This window comes from Balaenoptera borealis, assembly GCF_965194805.1.
Source record: "Balaenoptera borealis genome assembly, contig: HAP1_SCAFFOLD_1286, whole genome shotgun sequence".
NCBI lineage: Eukaryota > Metazoa > Chordata > Mammalia > Artiodactyla > Balaenopteridae > Balaenoptera > Balaenoptera borealis.
In genome coordinates, this window is record NW_028122933.1 from 53,818 (window position 1) to 74,473 (window position 20,656).

The 20,656-nt window shown below is 42.0% G+C and overlaps 1 protein-coding gene and 1 pseudogene across 12 annotated transcripts; one reads left to right on the plus strand and one right to left on the minus strand.

Moving 5' to 3' along the window:
• Positions 1-556: 556 nt before the first annotated feature.
• LOC309621965 (RNA/RNP complex-1-interacting phosphatase homolog) lies at positions 557-20,386 on the minus strand. Of its 11 annotated transcripts, XR_014240354.1 has the most exons (7): positions 20,372-20,386; positions 11,692-11,829; positions 8,838-8,894; positions 7,367-7,708; positions 2,694-2,867; positions 2,490-2,536; positions 557-1,780 (listed from the first exon to the last, which is right to left on the minus strand). XR_014240354.1 is itself a non-coding variant. In XM_082409219.1 (5 exons), exons 1-5 carry the CDS (start codon positions 20,250-20,252, stop codon positions 1,713-1,715), a joined length of 324 nt encoding a protein of 107 aa, XP_082265345.1. In that variant the 5' UTR covers positions 20,253-20,267; the 3' UTR covers positions 557-1,712. The 11 variants fall into 11 exon arrangements, 1 of the variants encoding a protein (XP_082265345.1); XR_014240355.1 differs by lacking the exon at positions 7,367-7,708 and having other exon boundaries at positions 8,838-8,898; XR_014240360.1 differs by lacking the exons at positions 11,692-11,829; positions 20,372-20,386 and adding an exon at positions 9,079-9,812 and having other exon boundaries at positions 8,838-8,898.
• LOC309621966 (RING finger protein 11-like) lies at positions 3,016-7,356 on the plus strand (annotated as a pseudogene). The gene is made up of 2 exons: positions 3,016-5,680; positions 5,895-7,356. The product of its transcript is annotated as an RING finger protein 11-like (transcript).
• Positions 20,387-20,656: the final 270 nt, after the last annotated feature.

The window sequence follows — 20,656 nt, forward strand, 5'->3', positions numbered from 1 at the left end:
ACTCTTTCTTGCCTATCTGTTATGTTTGCCATTTCTCTAAAATTCTTTTTATCTTCTTTTTGATTTAAAAAAATTTTTTCCTCTTCTTGTTTGTTTCTCTTAAGGCATTATCCATTATGTTCATTCACTCGTATTATTTTATTTAATTTATTTAATTAATTAACTTATTTATTTTTGGAGGTGTCGGGTATTAGTTGCAGCACGTGGGCTCTTTGTTGCAGTGCGTGGGCTCTTCCTTGCGGCTCGTGGGCTCTCCAGTTGTGGCGCGTGGGCTCCAGAGTACGTGGGCTCAGTAGTTGCGGCGTGCGGGCTTAGTTGCCCTGCAGCATGTGGGATCTCAGTTCCCCAACCAGGGACCGAACCTGCATCCCCTGCACTGCAAGGTGGATTCTTAACCACTGGACAACCAGGGAAGTCCCCACTCTTGTATTATTTTAAATTTAGTCCTCATTTCTGAAACTTTTTTCTTTTATTTTGAATTCTGTCTTGAGTTCTATCATCTTACCTAATTCTGGTTTATGCTGTTCTTTCATCTTTTTTTTATTATGGTAAAATATACATAAAACAAAATTTATTATTTCAACCATTTTCAAGTATACAATTCAGTGACATTAAATACATTCACAATGCTGTGCAACCATCACCACTGTGCAAATTCAAAATAATTATGTCAAAAGATTGAGCAGGACATCAGAAAGATGGAGGCAGCAGCATAGCTTCTGAATCTCTCCAAACCCTTTCATGGAAGAAGATCAACTAAAACCAAACACCCATAGGTGGCATTTATCAGCATTTACCATTTCCAGAACTTTTCCACCATCCCAAACAGAGACTCTATAGCCACTAAACAATAACTTCCCATTCCCTCCTCGATCCATGTTCTTTCATCTTTCGCATTGTTTTTCCTAACATCTTTTAGCCCACTTTGAAATAATAGGTTACAGTTTTGATCTGTTTTGTGGACCTGTCTTTTCCAACTTGATTTTATTGTCTGAAGACATGCTATTCTGCTCCTTATTCTCTTTTTTCTTACACTACCTCTGTACGGGATTTGATCCCAATCCTTTTCTGTTACTGATTTTTGGATGAAAAAAGTTTTACAGCACTTTGAAAAGGTGGTGCGAGGCCATGTGGAAACATGTTCTTCATGGCTGTTTCATCAATGCTTCACTTATACTGCTTTGGAATAACTGTTTTCCAGGAGGCATAAACCAGTGGGCTTTACCATTGGACAGAGTGCAGAGAAAGGACCCCACGAAAGCTGATCACCTTAGCAGAAATGACTTAGTTATGATTTCACCCAAGATTGGTCACAAACCAGCCTGGGAAACTCAAGGCACCAGAGACAAGGCATAATGCCATCTTTCCTTCTCTCTGCCTCAGCTCTCAAGGATTGGTCACCTCCATGTTATTAGTAACTATTATTTGGTTTCTGTTCATAATTACTATCAGGAGACACAGCACTTAGGGGCCTAATTACACTGCCCAGCTACGCACCATTCTTCTTCATCTTGGCTTCCTGTCCACCAGCAGGAACCTGATTTAGTTTTGTTCTCCCTTCACCACAGCCCAGTAATTTTTGTGCATGACTCTCAGTCTCACCAGAATCTGTATCTCTCACTCTGCCCCAACATTCCACCCCATCATTCGCTCCCTGAAGTGTACTCTAGAAATTTCGGTCAACTGGATATTTTACCACTGTTCACCATCTCTTATGAAACCAGAAGACGAGCAGCTTTCTTATGGAATGACGGAGAACTTGTAAAGATAAAACACCAGTCTGCAGGAGAAAGGGAAGAAGAGAATGATGGAAATCGTTTCTGCAAAACTAGTTTTACATTACGTTTTGTTTGTTCCTGGTAAAGAAACTGAAATCCTCTAAACATTAAAAAAAAAATCTAAACCACTAAAGTCAATAATACAGGAATATAACTTTTGAAAAAAAGTTCTTTGGCTGCGCAGCATGTGGGATCTTAGCTCCCCAACCAGGGGTTGAACCCACGCCTGCTGCATTGGAAGCGCAGAGTCTTCACCACTGGACCACCAGGGAAGTCCCAGGAATATCACTTTTAAAGGAGAAGTTATAAACCCCTTGGTTCTATGAACTGGAGATTTTTAGTAAGAAGTCATGTATTTTAAATGACTTGGAGCTTTAAAGGAAGGAAGGAAGGAAGGGAGGAAGGAAAGAAGGAAGGAAGAAAAAGGGACTTCCTTGGTGGGGCAGTGGATATAATATCAAAAGTAAATTAATTAATTAAATAAATTTAAAAAAGAAAAAAAAATGCTGAAATCCACTGACTAATTATTCAGGCTATTATATCTTGCTATTTCCAGATACATCCCTTTATAAACTTTTGGTAAAAGGTTATCGTATGTCAGAACAAATGAATTACAGACTTTTCTATTTTTCCAAAATTTGAGAAATTCCCTTACATTTCTCCCTTCAAATTTTATAACAAGGGAAAAGTAGTGACAACCCTTATACTTACATTCAATTGCATCATCTGGCCACATGCCTTCTACATCAATCAAATATCTACAAAACAACAAAATTCGAGTCATTTGTAAATAAAAAGGAAAGAAAATCAAGTTTTTGCAAAAAAAGGTCCAATTGTGCTTTACAAATACAGATAGAAAAATCCTAAGAAAATATCAGCATATCTAATCAATAATTATTAAAGCATGATACATACCATGACTACAAAAAGGCTTTATTCCGGAGTTTCCCTGGTGGCGCAGTGTTGAGAATCTGCCTGCCAATGCACGGGACACGGATTCGAGCTCTGGTCTGGGAAGATCGCACATGCCCCGGAGCGACTGGGTCCGTGAGCCACAACTACTGAGCCTGCGCGTCTGGAGCCCGTGCTCTGCAACAAGAGAGGCCGCGATAGTGAGAGGCCCGCCCACCGCGATGAACAGTGGCCCCCGCTTGCCGCAACTAGGGAAAGCGCTCGCATAGAAACAAAGACCCAACACAGCCAAAAAAAAAAAAAAAAAAAAAACAAAACAGGCTTTATTCCAAGGACCAAGGATGCAAGGATAACGCAACTTTAGAAAATCTATTAATATAGTTATTTACATTAATACAACAATTTAATCAATAAATGAAAGAGAATAAAATACAGGACCAAACTGGCAGATGTTAAAAAGTTATCTGATAACATACAACGGTCAGTTTCGGTCAAAATGCTTTGTACACTAAAAACAGGAGACTTAATATGACAAGAGTATTCATCAAGAACCAACAAATAACAAAAGACAAATTAGGACAAATATTAACATCATATCTAAAAAACCCTATCTAACCAACCACAGGAGCCAGAAACTTAGGAATCACCATCACTGACAGCTATTTCTCCCTCACCCTCATCCTCAACCCACCACCAGTGCTGACAATGATACTGCCTACATACCTCTAGAATCTGTCCACATCTTTCCACCAAAATGACCACCATACTCTGGTCCAAGCCACCATTATGCCCAATTTCTACACAAGTCTCCTAACTTGCTTCCTCGCTTCCACTCTTTCTCCCTGCAGTGTATTCTCCACTCGGTAGCAAAACGATAGGTTGAAAATGCAATTGGGTATGTTCCACACACTCACCTTCAACAAAAATAGTTCAATGGTTTTCTATTACTCTTCAAGTCTGAAACCTTAAACATAAGCCTGCACGATCGAGCTCCTACCCACACTTGCAGCTCCATTATAATGACATGCTCCCCCAACGGCCCCACCTTCCTGGCCAGTTCCTCCAACACAGCATATGCTTTCCTCTTAGAGGGTCTTTTGCTATTCCTTATGCTCAGAAATCTCTCCCCAACGTCCCTATCTGGTTAATACCTACTCATCCTTCAGATATCAGCTGAAACATCCCTAAACCTTCTCTAATCTCCATGATGAGATCAAATCCTCCCTAAAATATGCTCTCATGGTACCATGTCCCTCTCCTTGGCACCTGTCAGAGTTGTAATTCTACATGCAGAGTGTGATTCTTGAATAGCTATTCCCTCTCTGGACTGCTAGAATTCACAAAGGGCAGGCAGGTCAAGTCTCCTCACTCACAAAATTTCTCAAGTCTTTTTGCTAGCACCCAGCACAGTGCTTAAACATAACAGATGCTCAATACGTATTTCCTGCATGAACAACCATACATTGGTACAGTGTAGCAACACCCACAAAAAGCATAAGGGCATAAACTCCTTGATGCAGAAGTCCCATTCTGAGTGAAGTTAACTGAGACAAAGCATATATATTCAAAGATGTTCACACAGGAATGTTCATTACTTTGATGTTTTATAATATCAAAAACTTCTGACTTGTACATGTTCATCAGTAAGCAAAGGAACAATGCAGCCTTAAAAAAAAAAATAAACCGATCAACAAAGGATTAATCTCCAAAATATATCAATAGGTCATGCAGCTCACTATTAAAAACACAAACAACCCAATCAAAAAATGGGCAGAAGACCTAAATAGACATTTCTCCAAAGAAGACATACAGATGGCCAAGAAGCACACGAAAAGCTGCTCAACATCACTAATTATTAAAGAAATGCAAATCAAAACTACAATGAGGTATCACCTCACACCGCTTAGAATGGGCATCATCAGAAAATCTACAAACAGCAAATGCTGGAGAGGATGTGAGGAAAGGGAACCCTCTTGCACTGCTGGTGGGAATGTAAACTGATACAGCCACTATGGAGAACAGTATGCAGGTTCCTTAAAAACTAAAAATAGAATTACCATATGACCCAGTAATCCCACTACTGGGCATATACCCAGAGAAAACCATAATTCAAAAAGACATATGCACCCCAATGTTCACTGCAGCACTATTCACAATAGCTAGGTCACGGAAGCAACCTAAACGCCCGTCGACAGGTGCACGGACAAAGAAGATGTGGTACGCATATACAATGGAATATTACTCAGCGATAAAAAAGAACGAACTTGGGTCATTTGTAGAGACGTGGATGGACCTCGAGACTGTCATACAGAGTGAAGTCAGTCAGAAAGAGAAAAACAAATATTATATATTAATGCATATATGTGGAATCTAGAAAAGTGGTACAGAAGAACCGGTTTGCAAGGCAGAAATAGAGACACAGATGTAGAGAACAAACGTATGGACATCAAGGGGGGAAAGCGGGGCAGGGCGGGGGTCGGTGGTGGTGAGATGAATTGGGAGATTGGGATTGACATATATACACTAATATGTATAAAATAGATAACTAATAAGAACCTGCTGTATAAAAAATAAATAAATTTTTTAAATTCAAAAATAAATAAATAAATAAACTAATTAAAAAAAAAAAAAAAAAAAAAAAAAGAATGAGGTTGGGAGACTGTCAAAACAGCACACAGATCACACACTCAAGCCCCGGAAGATGGGGAACTGCCTTAAGTCCCCCACTTCGGATGACATCTCCCTGCCTCACAAGTCTCAATCCGACTGGGCTAGCTTTGGCAAGGGGACGGAGCTGGATCAGGAGCTGCTGCTGCCATATCTGGATCAAGTTCCAGTTTTGGTCTCTCATCCAACACCTAGTCAGACTCGCCTAGCACCTCAGCTGAGAGGAGCAAATTAGGATAGCTCAAAGAATAGGCCTCATACAGCATCAGCCTGAAGGAGTTTATGACCCTGGAAGAAATGGATCAGAAAAAAGGATCCGGGGGACTTCCCTGGTGGTGCAGCGGCTAAAGACTCCACACTCCCAACGCAGGGGGCCCGGGTTCGTTCCCCGGTCAGGGAACTAGATCCCACATGCATGCCGCAACTAAGAGTTTGCATGCCACAACTAAGGAGCCCACCGACTGCAATTAAGACCCGGCGCAACCAAATAAATGAATAAATAAAATAAAACAAATATTTAAAAAAAAGATCGGGGAGTGTGTGATCTGTATGATGCACTTTGTTTATGAGAACCCAATTTGATTTCTGCTGTGTATGCAGATCACCTGGGCTGTACAGATGACTGGCTGATGAGATCCTTCACGTGCCCCTCCTGCATGGAGACAGTTGATGCAGCACTGCTTTTGTCCTACGAGACTAACTGAGCCAGTGTCTCTCACCTGACTTCAAGTGAACCATCATTTTTGGTGGTTTTGATCTTTTGTGGTTGAGCCCAAAGAGCCAGGGATTAGGAATTAAGATCATGCATGAAAGTTTCCTAAAAATTCCTGAACGGCTGCAGATGTTGGGGAAAAGCACGTGATATTTTAGAAATTTAGGGGGAAAAAGGAGGATGGTATTTTTATGTAAAGCCTTCACCCAGTGTTGAAAAATATAATTGTTATTTAGATCTTGTTATTCCTCCAGTACATAGGAATTGTGTAAAGTGTTACAGCAGCTATATATGTTTCAACTGTGTGCCAAAGATTAGGATAAAGATAGTGGTTGTTTTTCCTAAGTGAGATAACTTTCTTCTTCCCCCTACCCAAATTCTTTTCTGAAGTTGCTGGCATTTGGGTCAAGGTTTTATGAAAAGCCACATTTTAGAACACTGGCACAAAAAAAGGAGTTTTAAGCTGGTTTGCATAGTTCTTTTTTTGTTTTAGAATAAACATAGAGCACTTATATTTTTTACTTTATAGGAACTCCACAAGTTAAGGTCCCATTGTTCTTTTGCTGTGATTGTTGTTACTATTGATGTTGCTGTTTTCTGTCTTTGCTGGTTCTTTCTAATCTACCATTTGTCATTATTGGCATATGATCATCTCAGGGTCACAAGATGGCTGCTGTAAAACCAAATATCATATTCTCACAAAACAAGGAGGAAGCAGAAAAAGAGCCCAAATGGTCATTTTCCTAATGCCTATTTATCTTTTCTCAGAGAAAAATATCATTCTCATAAGCACAATAACAGCCTTCCCTTAATTACTCATTTGCCAAAACAGACTGATATGACCATTCGTAAGACAATTCATGGCAAAGAGGGATATGATAATGATTGTCTTAGCCTAACAAGGATTTATCCACTCAAGCTGAATGCTTCACTCCTCAAAAAAGTCATAAAGCTCTATGAGCAAGGAAGAACTACTAAGTGACTGTTAAGTAAACCATCAGAATTGTTTGTCCAAGACCATACGATTCTTTCTTTCCACTGGAAATGGAATTCATTGCCTTAGGTCTTTTTCAATAGTGTACTATTACTGTTGGGGCTGGCTCTGTGCTTGAAAACCAGCTGAAAACCAGTTATAACCTGTTACAAGTGCTATATCTGTTTGCAGTTAAGAAATGCAGAATTCAAAGTGATCTCCTAGCTTGTAAGCCAACTGAGATTCACTGTCCCTCTTCTATAAAAAAAATGAGCTAATGTGTCCAGAAACTAACTCTAGTAAAGTGGGGTTTATTAACATTACCCTTTCTTATGAGTTTCGTCAAATTATTTTGGTTGTTAACATGGTGATAATTAAAAGTCAAGGTAAATTTTAAATATTAAGAATTCTGATGTATTGAGCTTGAATTATGCCACCATGCTTATGTAAAAATGAAAGTGGCACCATGGTTACACTGAGAAAAGTTTCTCAGTTGTAACCATTTTGATTTCTTCTTTCCTGTGACCTCCTTCCCTGTTGTCTTGAAGCACAGCAAAAGGATACTGCATGTCTTCTTACTGTAGTGCTGAGGTTATTGAAGTTATATAAAACACATCTCAGTCTCTTGTTTCTTGGAAGGAAAGTCCTGCTAGTTGACTGACAATTCTAAGCAGGGAGAATTAAGAGAAATGTGTTTCATGTTTTGCACACAAATGAAGAATTTGTATAATCACGACTTCACAGCTGTGATCTCAAAAAAGAAGGAATTTCTCTCTTTCTATTTTTCTTGCAATTAACGTAAGAACACTCTAAATCTCTAAGTTTCTGAAGCGTTAGTAGAGATGGTCTAGTAAAGATGTAGTTGTAATGTTTTACCCATTTAGCATGTGTTTATTTTTCCTTATGTACTCCAAGGTGACATATTTGTTCAGCTCAGTGATATTACAGCTAAAACAATCATTCATTAGTAAAAGGAGAAGCAATCTCAACCTAACAAATCAGAAGTGTTTCTTATTATTTTATACTGAGTTGAATATTTGACTCTTAACACTTTTTGCTACATACAAAACACAAGTCTCTTGAAGGGTTCCTCATAAGTGCATTATACAAGGATTTAGTATGTCCTAAGCACTTAAAGATTTGACATTCAACTGTAGTAGTATCCATGTTGGTTACTTTTCTTACGAGCCCCATGATGAGTTGGAGAAACACTGAAAGAATTAAGAGTATCAGGTTCTATTAAATTGTTACATGTATCTTGCTTAAGTTTGTGCTCATTTATTTATATCCAACTACATAAAGCAAATTTGGAGGAAAAAAAAGAATAATAAATAAATAAGAATGAGGTCTCCAAATATTGTCAGACGAAGATGTCCTCCATATATTAAATTATAAACCAGAATGTCTAAAACACTATACCATTAAATCACAGGTACAGTCAGTTCTGTATATCCAACGGTTCCATAACCTGCAGATATGGAAGCCCGACTGTACTACACCATTTTACATACGGGACTTGAGCATCCGAGGATTTTCGGATCCATGGGGAGTCCTAAAACCAATCCCCCTGCAGATACCAAGGGACCACTGTATATGCTTATATCTGCATTTTTTACGTCTGAAAAAATATGTGCTAAATTATTACTGGTGGTAACATCTGAGTAGGGGGCAAAATTGCCTTCCACTTCATACACTTCTCTGACTGCATTTTTTGCATTCAGCTTACATTAGCTTACATTACTATTGTAAACAGAACAATTTAAACATGCTCTGCCTCTTGGGGTTGGCAACTCACCTGCACATGAGGTAGCCAGTCCTGTTGAAACCATGGGTACAGTGGACACCAAGAAGTCTGTCTAGAAAACAGGGAATATGGAATTAAGTAAGCGAAGTAGATACACTAAAAACGAGTTATACAATTTTCTGAAGAGTAGCCTTTATTAGTTACCACAACACTACCACTATCCTGAAAAGGAAAAACTCTGAAGAAAAGAGTGTTTTTGCAGGAACGTACTATAAAGAATTAACTACTATACAGTCAAAATTCATTGTCTCTGGGAAATTTTGCATAGCCTCCAATCAGATGCAATAGTGTGGACTGGAGAATGCCCATCAGGAACTGATCTGACTATAGAAAAAGGGAGTGGAAAAAAAAAAACAGGCTATCAGAAGAACAGAATTTGTTTTTGAGTGAAACAAATGGAATGCCTTCACTTTTAATGCTCAATATTAAAAAGAACAAACGGTTTCTGAAGGGCTCTTGGGGTCCCCAAAGCACTTCCATTCCTTCTCTCCTTCACTGCTCCTCACACGCCACGGGTCTATGTGCCTGGGGAGTTCTCGGGTTAAGTAGCACCGTTCTTATTTCACAATGAAAAAGTAAGGCTTGAGAACGTAAGCCCAAGCTGCAGAGCAGGCAAACAGAAAAAAGACTAGAATCGAGTCTCAGATTTTTCCAACGATGCCACAGTATTTTGCGGTCCAGGACTTAAAAAAAATTATATGAGAGAGTAAATAAAAAACAACAACATGTAGCTGATCTCTGCAAAAGCTATGTCTGTGACTAGGTGGTGTCTGGCATTCGTCATCTCCTGCCTGGAATACTACCGCCCTACAATTCTAACAATCTCTTCTATTTCAACTGATCCTCCACATGGAAGATGTTCTCTCTCTAAAATATAAACTTGGCTGGATTGCTCTGTTGCTTAAAAATCTGTTGTAGCAATGCAACTTCCCTAACACGAAGCGTCTGCAACTTCTCCAGAGTCTCTGCCCCTGCCGTCAGTTCGGCATCGGCTACTGGTACCCCTTTCCAGACACTCATGGGTAGTGCCTACCTTTACCAACATTCTAGCACGACTATGTTATCTGGAGTTACTGACCACAGCCAGATCTCCACTTCAGCTGCTTCCTATCCAGGTGTTCTTGAGTGGGACATCACAGCAAGCACTGAAAAGAATTCTTCTTCACTCGGAGACTTTACTCTGGCACTCACTGACCGCCACACAGCTGCCTCCTCCATGTTTCTGGCAGCCCAGTATGATAAAACTTCAGACGCCAATAACATGGTCCCTCTACATCCATCGCTTTCTGCCAGCCTTGCTCAGGGAACACCATCTCAGATTCCAAATCAGGGGCAGAGCCGCCTGTCACTTACCTACCAGGAAGGAAGCCAGGTATATTACTATAACCAAGGCACACTGGGGTCTTTACTGTATGGAGAACTTGGCTCCTGCCCGCAATCCTATGGCTCTGTGTCATACACAGGAAGTAGGGCCTCTGTGCAACCAGAAATGGGAATGGGACTGAAGGAGATTCAGCCCACAAATATCCGACCACCAGCTTCCACCTCTGCAATCTGCCACCCTGTGTCTGCTCAACGCATCACAGAAACAAGTTTTCAAGGTGAGTACACAAACGGCAGAGAAAGTTGAAGAATGAGGTCGGCATTCAAAAATGGGGTCAAATCGACAGCTGGGAAGGGGTGTAGAGACAGGTAGAATTTAGATCCTGAGCCTTTAATAACCACTACCTTCTCTCAGTGCTCTCTGTTTTTAGACTCTATGTAAGAACACCTAGGGCTTCCCTGGTGGCGCCGTGGTTAAGAATCCGCCTGCCAATGCAATGCGGGGGACACGGGTTCGAGCCCTGGTCTGGGAAGATCCCACATGCCGTGGAGCAACTAAGCCCATGTGCCACAACGACTGACCCTGCATCCTAGAGCCCGTGAGCCGCAACTACCGAAGCCCACGCGCCTAGAGCGCATGCTCCGCAACAAGAGACGCCACCGCGAGGAGAAGCCCGCACACCACAACCAAGAGCAGACCCCGCTAGCCGCCAACTAGAGAAAGCCCGTGCACAGCAATGAGAGACGCAGTGCAGCCAAAAAAATAAATACGTAGAATAAGTAAGTTCAAACAATAAATAAATACATAAACATAAATTACAAAAAAAAGAACACCTAATGCAGGTGGGAAGGTGGGAGGGCCACTGTAGAGGTCATCTATGCTACATGTACAAGAACCCCGAGAGCACACCAATCGGTACCACACTTTTCACTGCTGTAGCCGATCATTCCCCCTGTACTACCACACTGTAGCACTCCCTTCCCTCATCTACTGCTATAGTCTCTTTGGAAGGTGTTTCAGAACTCTTGTTATGAGAGTGCCAGTTGAACTGTCCTCACCTCCTTCATTTATACCAGGATTGAAGACCTTGTGGTCCGAGATCCTGTCCAGAGAGCAAGCAGGCTAAGACTCTGTCTTTGTTGATGTATTTCATCAAAAAGGGCTCTACCCCCTCTCCTACTTCATGGTGTGAAGTGTTCTTAGCCTCTCGGGAAAGTGGGGAGAATGGAAAGGACCCTATATGAGAATGCTAGGCTCTGTAAAACATTTCAGGTTTTTAAAAATAAGACTCATTTTGTATTGGACTTACAACAGTCCTATGAAATACAAAGAAAGCCGAGAATCTGTGACAGGAAAGGATCACCAGTAAGAATTACAGCAGTCACCGCTTACCTCGTAGCATAGGGCACTGTCCATGATCCTTAAGAAGAGTTAGTAGAAATGCCTAGCCCATCTTGCCCCTGAACCCCTTGAAAGGTACACGACTGCTGTGTTGGTGTTTAGGGGGAGCATCTCACTTACCAGGGACTGACTTCTCCCTTGATTCCTCTGTAGTGATGGAGACTTCCCCGCTGATGAAAAATTCCCTGGGATTGCAACCTCCAAGCCAGACAGCTTTCCTATGGAATGACAGAGAACTTGTCAAGGTGAAACACCAGTCTGCGGGAGAAAGGGAAGAAGAGAATGATGGAAATCGTTTCTGGGAAACTATTTTTACATTATGTGTTGTTTGTTCCCGGTAAATAAACTGAAATCTTCTTAACAGTACAACAAAATCTAAACCACTAAATCCAATAATACAGGAGTATAACTTTTGAAAAAAATTTCTTTGGCTGCGCAGCATGTGGGATCTTAGCTCCCCAACCAGGGATTGAACCCACGCCTGCTGCATTGGAAGCGCAGAGTCTTCACCACGGGACCACCGGGGAAGTCCCAGGACTATCACTTTTAAAGGAGAAGGTACAAACCCCTCGGTTCTATGAACTGGAGATTTTTAGTAAGAAGTCAATATATTTGTTGTTAGGCTCATTTTATGTTAGGCTGTCTCCCTGCACAGGATGCAGGCGCCTTGAGGATGGAAATCATATCCCTCTATAGTACGTCCCTCTTCTTTCTGCTTTGCAGTTTGCTGCTCCACTTGCTCAACCCCACCTAGTAATAACCTATACTTCCCTTGTTCCTGTTTTCCCATCTGGAAAACAGACAAAAGGCAACCAAACAACGCAAAGGTCTCAACAAATAAGGGATATCCAAAACCAGAGATGGCCAGAACTTCTGTATCCCTGATGAAACCTAGCCCGGTGTTCAATACTTAGGTATCATTAATTCATGCGTGTTGACTGAAACAGTTGAAACTCAATTCTTCCACTTCCCAGTTTAGTTTTAGTCCTCATACAAAACCTGATAATCAAATTCCTTAATGCTAGGAATCACAGTGAAAAATAGTATCTGAACTGACTTCTGTCAGATGAGTGAGAACTAAGGTTAATTCAGTGTATCTGAAGCATAGAAAGTGAGGGCAAAAGTGGCAAAAGATGGGACTAGAGAAGCAGAGAGGATTCTAGACCACGCAGAGTCTTAAAGGCCAACAGTGTGTTTTCTATTCTCAAAACAATGTTTGTGAGCGATGTTTATGAGCAACGTTCCAACTTGCTTTGAAGGTCTCTTGTGTGAAGAATGGATTGAAAGGAAACAAGATATATGGACGCTAGTTAGGACCTAATCGCAACAGACAGGCAAGTTCAGTATTAGGATGTTGAGGAAGAGCTGACAGATTCCAAAGAAATTCAGGAGATGAACTGAAGCGGGCTTAATGGGGTAGGAGATGGAGGAAAGGAAGGTCTTAGGGAATTCAAGGGTTTACTGCACACATGAGCAAAGTCTCAAAATTAATCATTTGAACGTACAGAGGTGGATCTCCCAAATGACACCGGTTAGGAAGCAACGGTACGCCCTTTAGAATTCCTAGAGACAACACAAATCAACTGTTTCGATGGAAAATTCGGCGGGACCCTTGATTTCCATGGGAATACAGAGAAAAGAGACACTGATCTGGCTTGCAGGTATTTAGGAAGTTGTTAGCCGGACATCACCTACTAGTATCATGTAAGTAGGCCGTCCGAAGTAGGAAGCTTAGGGGAAAAACCTGGAGGAAAACTTAAAAGCTTAAGCCACACCTCTACACTACACCACCTTTCACAATTTCTTCTCAGATAAGCATCATCCCCATCAGTGAAGAAACTCGTACCTCATAATAGGAAAAACAGGCCTAAAGATTCAATGTGTGTCTTGGGAGGTCCCATCTATGCGATATCTTCCTGGGACCAGAAAAGGCCCCAGGAAGATCAATCTCTGCACCCCTGAAAGCTTACCACCAAGGAAAATGACTAGGTCCATAGATTTCCTCCCTCAAACCAGCTTACCTCACACATAGATCATTAGCAACTCAGCCCTTACTCACATTATCACAGTCACAAGAGTGGTTAGGGAGAAAAGCACTAACCAGGGGAACTAAAACAGAGGCAATCCAGGCCAAGCTGGGCTGGTGGCAGATATCTTGCTCCTTACGCTCGGGTGCATAATGCGACTCACCACAGTGCCTTTTTCACAGACCCTTTTGAACGTTTCTCCACAGAATCCAACAGCTCAAGTCAGTTCATGACGCTTCAAGGTCAACAATCGTCAAGAGAAAAACATGCAATATGTCTTACAATGTTGGATTCCTTACAAACAGGACAAGGAGATAACCATGTAGACAAAACCAGAGCATTTGAAAACATCTGTATTCTACAAACACACCAGTGAATGCTATAAATAAGGTACTATGACATAAAACAAAATGAAAACTAGATGTGAGACTCTTCTCTTCAGTGTACAGACTTCATGGCAGTTGCTGCACACTATCTAGCTACTTAGATCTTTAACTCTCTGTTCTGTTAATACCAAATGAGGCCCAAGTGTGTCAACCTGTTTCCCACAGAAACCAAAAAGTCTACATGCATCTCTTTTCTCCTGTGCCCTTTCACCTTACCTGCTCCCAATTCTCCACCAACGTCCTCCTCTTTCTCTAATTATTCTCCTCTTCATTTTGCTTGGCCTTGCCCCCAAGCATGCAAGACAGAGAGTCCTAGAGGTCCAAGATTCTAGAGTGGCTGTTTGCAAGGCGGAGGAGATTACAGTAACTGCCACACTGTATATACTTCTGTGCAAAGAAAAAGGGACAGTGTTCAGAATGTCTCTCACATATAACAAGAGCTGGAGATGGCAGGATACCTGTGTGGCCCAAGGAACTAGAGCTAGCAAATTATGGGCCAAACAATTGCAACCAAAGGCTGGAAGAGGAAAGGTCTGCAACCAGCTCTGTCTCCTAGCTCTCTGGTATTTGCTGCCAACGGGCAGAGTCTATTTTGTGAAGCATCAAGCACTGAAAAGAAGACTCCTGCTGCTGAAGTTGACAGGAAGTAACGTCCAATGCAAGATCAAGGCTTGTCCTCAAAGCAATGCCCATAATGGAAGAAAAAAAAAAAAGAGAAAGCGGAAGAGAAACGTTAAGTCGCAAGTCCAACCTGGCCCCCAGCCTAGCCCAGCCCAAGGAAGGTAGGAGTCAAGGAGAAGAAACTAAAAGAGAAGAGCCTTGGACCACAACATTCTCCACAAGGTACACTCAACAAACTTCACCCTACTCTTGAACCAAGTTACAAAAAGAGCTTCTTAATCCCTACTTTGGCTCCTTAAAAGCTGCTATCAGTTCACTCATTAGACACATATGATTTCAGAACAACTGTAATAGTTCAAACTAGATGGCTCTTTCCTTCCTAAGGATTATTAATTAAAGAAGATCTATATAGCTCTAAGTATATGATACATAAAATAGAATACTCTGTAGAATATAAGTAACTCTTAGTTCAGTGTATTAATGAACGTCTGTAAGAAATGTGGCAATGATTTCCCTAATGGAAGAGCCTGGGGGAGGTAAATCTGTCTTCTAGGATTTCCTCCCCAGAGCTCAGAAACTCAGGTGTTGTTTTAGCTCTCCTACACTCTCTTCACCCAAGCCCGCCTTCCTGTTGGGGATCGGACCTCCCTATTGGCTCTCTCATACCTTTCAACTGCCTGCTTTGTGACATCACTCTCCTACCAAACCTACTACCACTTGGTAGAGTCTTGGGGTTTCCGTGGAGCTGTTTGGACCAGTAACCAGTGACCTCTGTACTGGACACGTGCGCCGTTCAGCTGCAGCCACTCAGACATCCTCTAGTGTTGTCTCCTCATCCCTTGTACCTGCAGTGGATGCTTCCTCTTCTCTGACCATGTCAGGTAAGAAAAGAAACTTTGGAAAGTTTTGCGTTCGATTTCTTTTGCCCCTAAATTGAGTAGGAGATTCAAAATAGCATGGAATAATGAGGGAAAGTATTGAACTACACGTCTGGAGACCTAATTTCACTTTTGACTTTGACGTTTACTATCTGTGTGACTTTGGACAAATCACTGGCTGTCTCACAAAGCCTGTTGCTTTCCTTAACTGTTACGTTAGGATACCACGTTGGGTTGATCACTCTGATCCCCTTCTTTTCCAGTATTGAGCCTTAAAGGGTACCCATGTAGAAAACGAAATCAGACACTTCTCAAGAGTGTTTCAACAGAAACATAGAAAAGCCAGGGGACATAGAAAACTAGCAATATATACCAAGATGTTTCATCTCTAATGGTCTCCCTCCACTAGGATTTCGACTAGTTGAAAAGAGAGAATAGGGAGAGAGGATGGAGAGTACTGGGCTCTACAGGGAGGCACAGAGTCGAGCGTAAGGAAGTTTAGGACGGTTTTCATTAGCACAGGCCAACAGGCACCAAGAGATGGGAGAAAATGTAAGAATGAAGAGGGAAAGCATAGAGGAGCTCTCAAGAAAAACGGAGTTTGCAATGGAATGCTGATGGGAACCAAAGATTTTCAATTAAAGCAGAAACAGCACAGAGGGAAACCTGCTCAGAGCAGGGCAAAACCAAGTTGATGGTAGCAAACCCTTACATTAACAGACTAAGAAGGAAAGTAAGGCCAGAACAGGGGATCACCAGGAAAGGCAGCTTATCAGAAAAGTCATACTCCGTTTTCTTTCTTTTATTGCCTCTCTGAATACAGTTGGCCACTTGACAGTTTTGAATATAAACATTTTAGAAATACGTTTTAGAAATGATGCCTCCTATAAACAAGCAACCACAGTGGTTATCTAGGGGGCTGCTTTTCAGTGTTTTATTCTTTCTAATTTTTAAACTAGGTAGACATTTCACCAATTCAACATTTTAAGTGATATCTTCTAAATTGAATCAGAAGGACTATTTTCCTTGGTGTGATATGTAGGTTCTAAGGCAAGGCTGCTTTTCATTTTTACAGTTATTTCCTTCCTAACACAGAGAGCACATTGATCAACAGCCATCGTTCGCTTGTAGAGCTTAGCTACCGAAGAAGAAGAAGAAAAAGTCAAGCCCCACATCTCTAATTCCCCCCACTTAGGGAATTCCCTGGCGGTCCAGTGCTTAGGACTCGGTGCTTTCACGGCCAGGGCCACGCGGCGCGGCCAAAGAAACAAAACAAACAAACATCCACGTTTATCGAAAACCATATTGTGGAGTCCTGTGGATTTTCTTACATTTGAAAATCTTTTTTAATTGGATTCTAGGCATGATGGTTTTTTGAGGTTTTGGGATGCCATCTTCTTGGATGCTGAAGATGATTCTAATCTAAGTTCTAGGATAAATCCAAAAACCTTCCTGATACATTTTAAGCTTCCTTTCTGCTTATTATATAAGCTATATTCATTGAAATATATATTTCTCCTAGGCTTAATACCTCTTACTTGCTGGGTAAAAATATGAAGGAGCACAATAATGAAACTCTTTTACACTTATTATTTTGCTGTCTGCTTCGTACCGGTTTTCATTGAAATACTTGTCTATATGTGTTGTGGCTACCTATACATGCACATTTATTGCATTCTGTTGCTTGTTATGCATTTTTTACTGACATACCTTCTCTGTCTGTATGCATTGGCTAGGAATTCATTCACCTCTATCACCTCCATCGTGTTTTCTGGTTAATAGTATTCACTAAACTAGAGTGGGCAAAATTCACTTTCATAATATTGCATGGATAGTACAGAATGCCATTTGTCAGTAAATTCATTAGGCTTCGATACTTGCCACATACCCCAGTTTTCATTAATATCTATGGATTTCTTTTTCGTTAACGTAATATGCTTGTCATGATTTTTCTTTGTCTTTCTAGAACTTATTGTATCTTCCTCCATATAAATCATACGCAATAGATCAGCTTATTCATCTATTAATTATTACTGCTATTATTATTGGTGGTGGTGTTATAACCACTTTACAGGTGAGGAATCTGAAGTAATCAGATAACTTTTCCCTTTCCAAAAGCACTTAAGAAATCCACTTTCGGGTAATCATTTTGAGGTAGGATGAGAAACCGGGCTTGAAGAGGGCAAAAATGACTCTTTCAATTCACCAGTTGGACTGAGCTGTACGTCACCTCTAGGTAATAGCGTGGGAACTGCACAAGCAAAGGGAGACACCGAAGACGACAATGGTAATAGCCGTACTGTTTTCTAATGGACAAAAAAAATGCCTATATTATAAGTTCTATTTCTCCTGCTTTCTGGCAGTATCATGCTCAGAGTGGAGTCCTGGCAAGGAAGTCAGGATACTTAGGTTCTGAAACCTGGTAATGATACTAACATAATGAGAGAACTTGAACAAGTCAACCCGACCTCTCTGAGCCTCAGTTTCCTTACTCACGAAATGAGACTGAGAACATCGAAGTTCTCTAAGGGCCTCCTAGTTCTAAAATGCTTCCAGTCTAGGAAATAGCATAGAAGTCAATACGAGTGCAGGCTGAAGGGAAAGACAGGGCAGGGAGAAGGTTGCTTCCAGCCTAGAGAACAATCTCTGAACCACACCACTTGGCTCTTCTGCCCGTCTGTGCCCAAGATGGGAGCACAGGCAGTTAATAGAGAAGAGTGGAAAACTGCTCAGTCCTTACAGCCATCATCAACTGTCTGATTTTGGGTTTCTCAGGAAGTAGTGATAGTAGAGGTGTCCTGATAGCAAGAACCTTCAGATGATGCCGTTCCTCAAACGTAGTGAGAATTTCTCAACCTCCCTGAGTTTTTCATGACCCTCTTGTTCTTACAGAAAATTTCCAACATCCATCTCTACTTGGAACTCTAAATTCTCTGCAGCATTCTCCTCCTGTGGTGAGCAATGCAACTTCCCTAACACGAAGTGTCTGCAACTTCTCCAGAGTCTCTGCCCCTGCCGTCAGTGCGGCATCGGCTACTGGTACCCCTTTCCAGACACTCATGGGTAGTGCCTACCTTTACCAACATTCTAGCACGACTATGTTATCTGGAGTTACTGACCACAGCCAGATCTCCACTTCAGCTGCTTCCTATCCAGGTGTTCTTGAGTGGGACATCACAGCAAGCACTGAAAAGAATTCTTCTTCACTCGGAGACTTTACTCTGGCACTCACTGACCGCCACACAGCTGCCTCCTCCATGTTTCTGGCAGCCCAGGATGATAAAACTTCAGACGCCAAGAACATGGTCCCTCTACATCCATCGCTTTCTGCCAGCCTTGCTCAGGGAACACCATCTCAGATTCCAAATCAGGGGCAGAGCCGCCTGCCACTTCCCTGCCAGGAAGGGAGCCAGGTATATTACTATAACCAAGGCACACTGGGGTCTTTACTGTATGGAGAACTTGGCTCCTGCCCGCAATCCTACGGCTCGGCGTCATACACAGGAAGTCGGGCCTCTGGGCAACCAGAAATGGGAATGGGACTGAAGGAGATTCAGCCCACAAATATCCGACCACCAGCTTCCACCTCTGCAGTCTGCCACCCTGTGTCTGCTCAACGCATCACAGAAACAAGTTTTCAAGGTGAGTATAACAAACGCCAGAGAAAGTTGAAGAATGAGGTCGGCATTCAAAAATGGGGTCAAATCGACAGCTGGGAAGGGGTGTAGAGGCAGGTAGAATTTAGATCCTGAGCCTTTAATAACCACTACCTTCGCTCAGTGCCCTCTGTTTTTAGACTCTCTATGAGAACACCTAGGGCTTCCCTGGTGGCGCCGTGGTTAAGAATCCGCCTGCCAATGCAATGCGGGGGACACGGGTTCGAGCCCTGGTCTGCGAAGATCCCACATGCCGTGCAGCAACTAAGCGCATGTGCCACAACGACGGAGCCTGCATTCTAGAGCCCGTGAGCCTCAACTACCGAAGCCCACGTGCCTACAGCCCATGCTCCGCAACAAGAGAAGCCACCGCGATGAGAAGCCCGCACGCCGCAACCAAGAGTAGCCCCCGCTAGCCGCCAACTAGAGAAAGCCCGTGCACAGCAATGAGAGACCCAGTGCAGCCAAAAAAATAAATACGTAGAATAAATAAGTTCAAACAGTAAATAAATACATAAACATAAATTACAAAAAAAAAGAACACCTAATGCAGGTGGGACGGTGGGAGGGCCACTGTAGAGGTCATCTATGCTACATGTACAAGAACCCCGAGAGCACACCAATCGGTACCACACTTTTCACTGCTGTAGCCGATCGTTCCCCCTGTACTGCCACACTGTAGCACTCCCTTCCCTCATCTACTGCTATAGTCTCTTCGGAAGGTGTTTCAGAACTCTTGTTATGAGAGTGCCAGTTGAACTGTCCTCACTTCCTTCATTTATACCAGGATTGAAGACCTTGTGGTCCGAGATCCTGTCCAGAGAGCAAGCAGGCTAAGACTCTGTCTTTGTTGATGTATTTCATCAAAAAGGGCTCTACCCCCTCTCCTACTTCATGGTGTGAAGTGTTCTTAGCCTCTCGGGAAAGTGGGGAGAATGGAAAGGACCCTATATGAGAATGCTAGGCTCTGTAAAACATTTCAGGTTTTTAAAAATAAGACTCATTTTGTATTGGACTTACAACAGTCCTATGAAATACAAAGAAAGCCGAGAATCTGTGACAGGAAAGGATCACCAGTAAGAATTACAGCAGTCACCGCTTACCTCGTAGCATAGGGCACTGTCCATGATCCTTAAGAAGAGTTAGTAGAAATGCCTAGCCCATCTTGCCCCTGAACCCCTTGAAAGGTACACGACTGCTGTGTTGGTGTTTAGGGGGAGCATCTCACTTACCAGGGACTGACTTCTCCCTTGATTCCTCTGTAGTGATGGAGACTTCCCCGCTGATGAAAAATTCCCTGGGATTGCAACCTCCAAGCCAGACAGCTTTCCTATGGAATGACAGAGAACTTGTCAAGGTGAAACACCAGTCTGCGGGAGAAAGGGAAGAAGAGAATGATGGAAATCGTTTCTGGGAAACTATTTTTACATTATGTGTTGTTTGTTCCCGGTAAATAAACTGAAATCTTCTTAACAGTACAACAAAATCTAAACCACTAAATCCAATAATACAGGAGT

Bases quoted from the DNA above. Each gene is read 5' to 3' on its own strand.
- LOC309621965 (XM_082409219.1), bottom strand. The intron at 8,899-11,691 runs GTAAGTGAGATG...CCTGTTTTCTAG, and splicing joins AAGGGAGAAGTCAGTCCCTG to ACAGACTTCTTGGTGTCCAC. The intron at 1,781-2,489 runs GTAAGTATAAGG...TTTCTCCTGCAG, and splicing joins GCCAGATGATGCAATTGAAT to ACTGGTGTTTTATCTTTACA.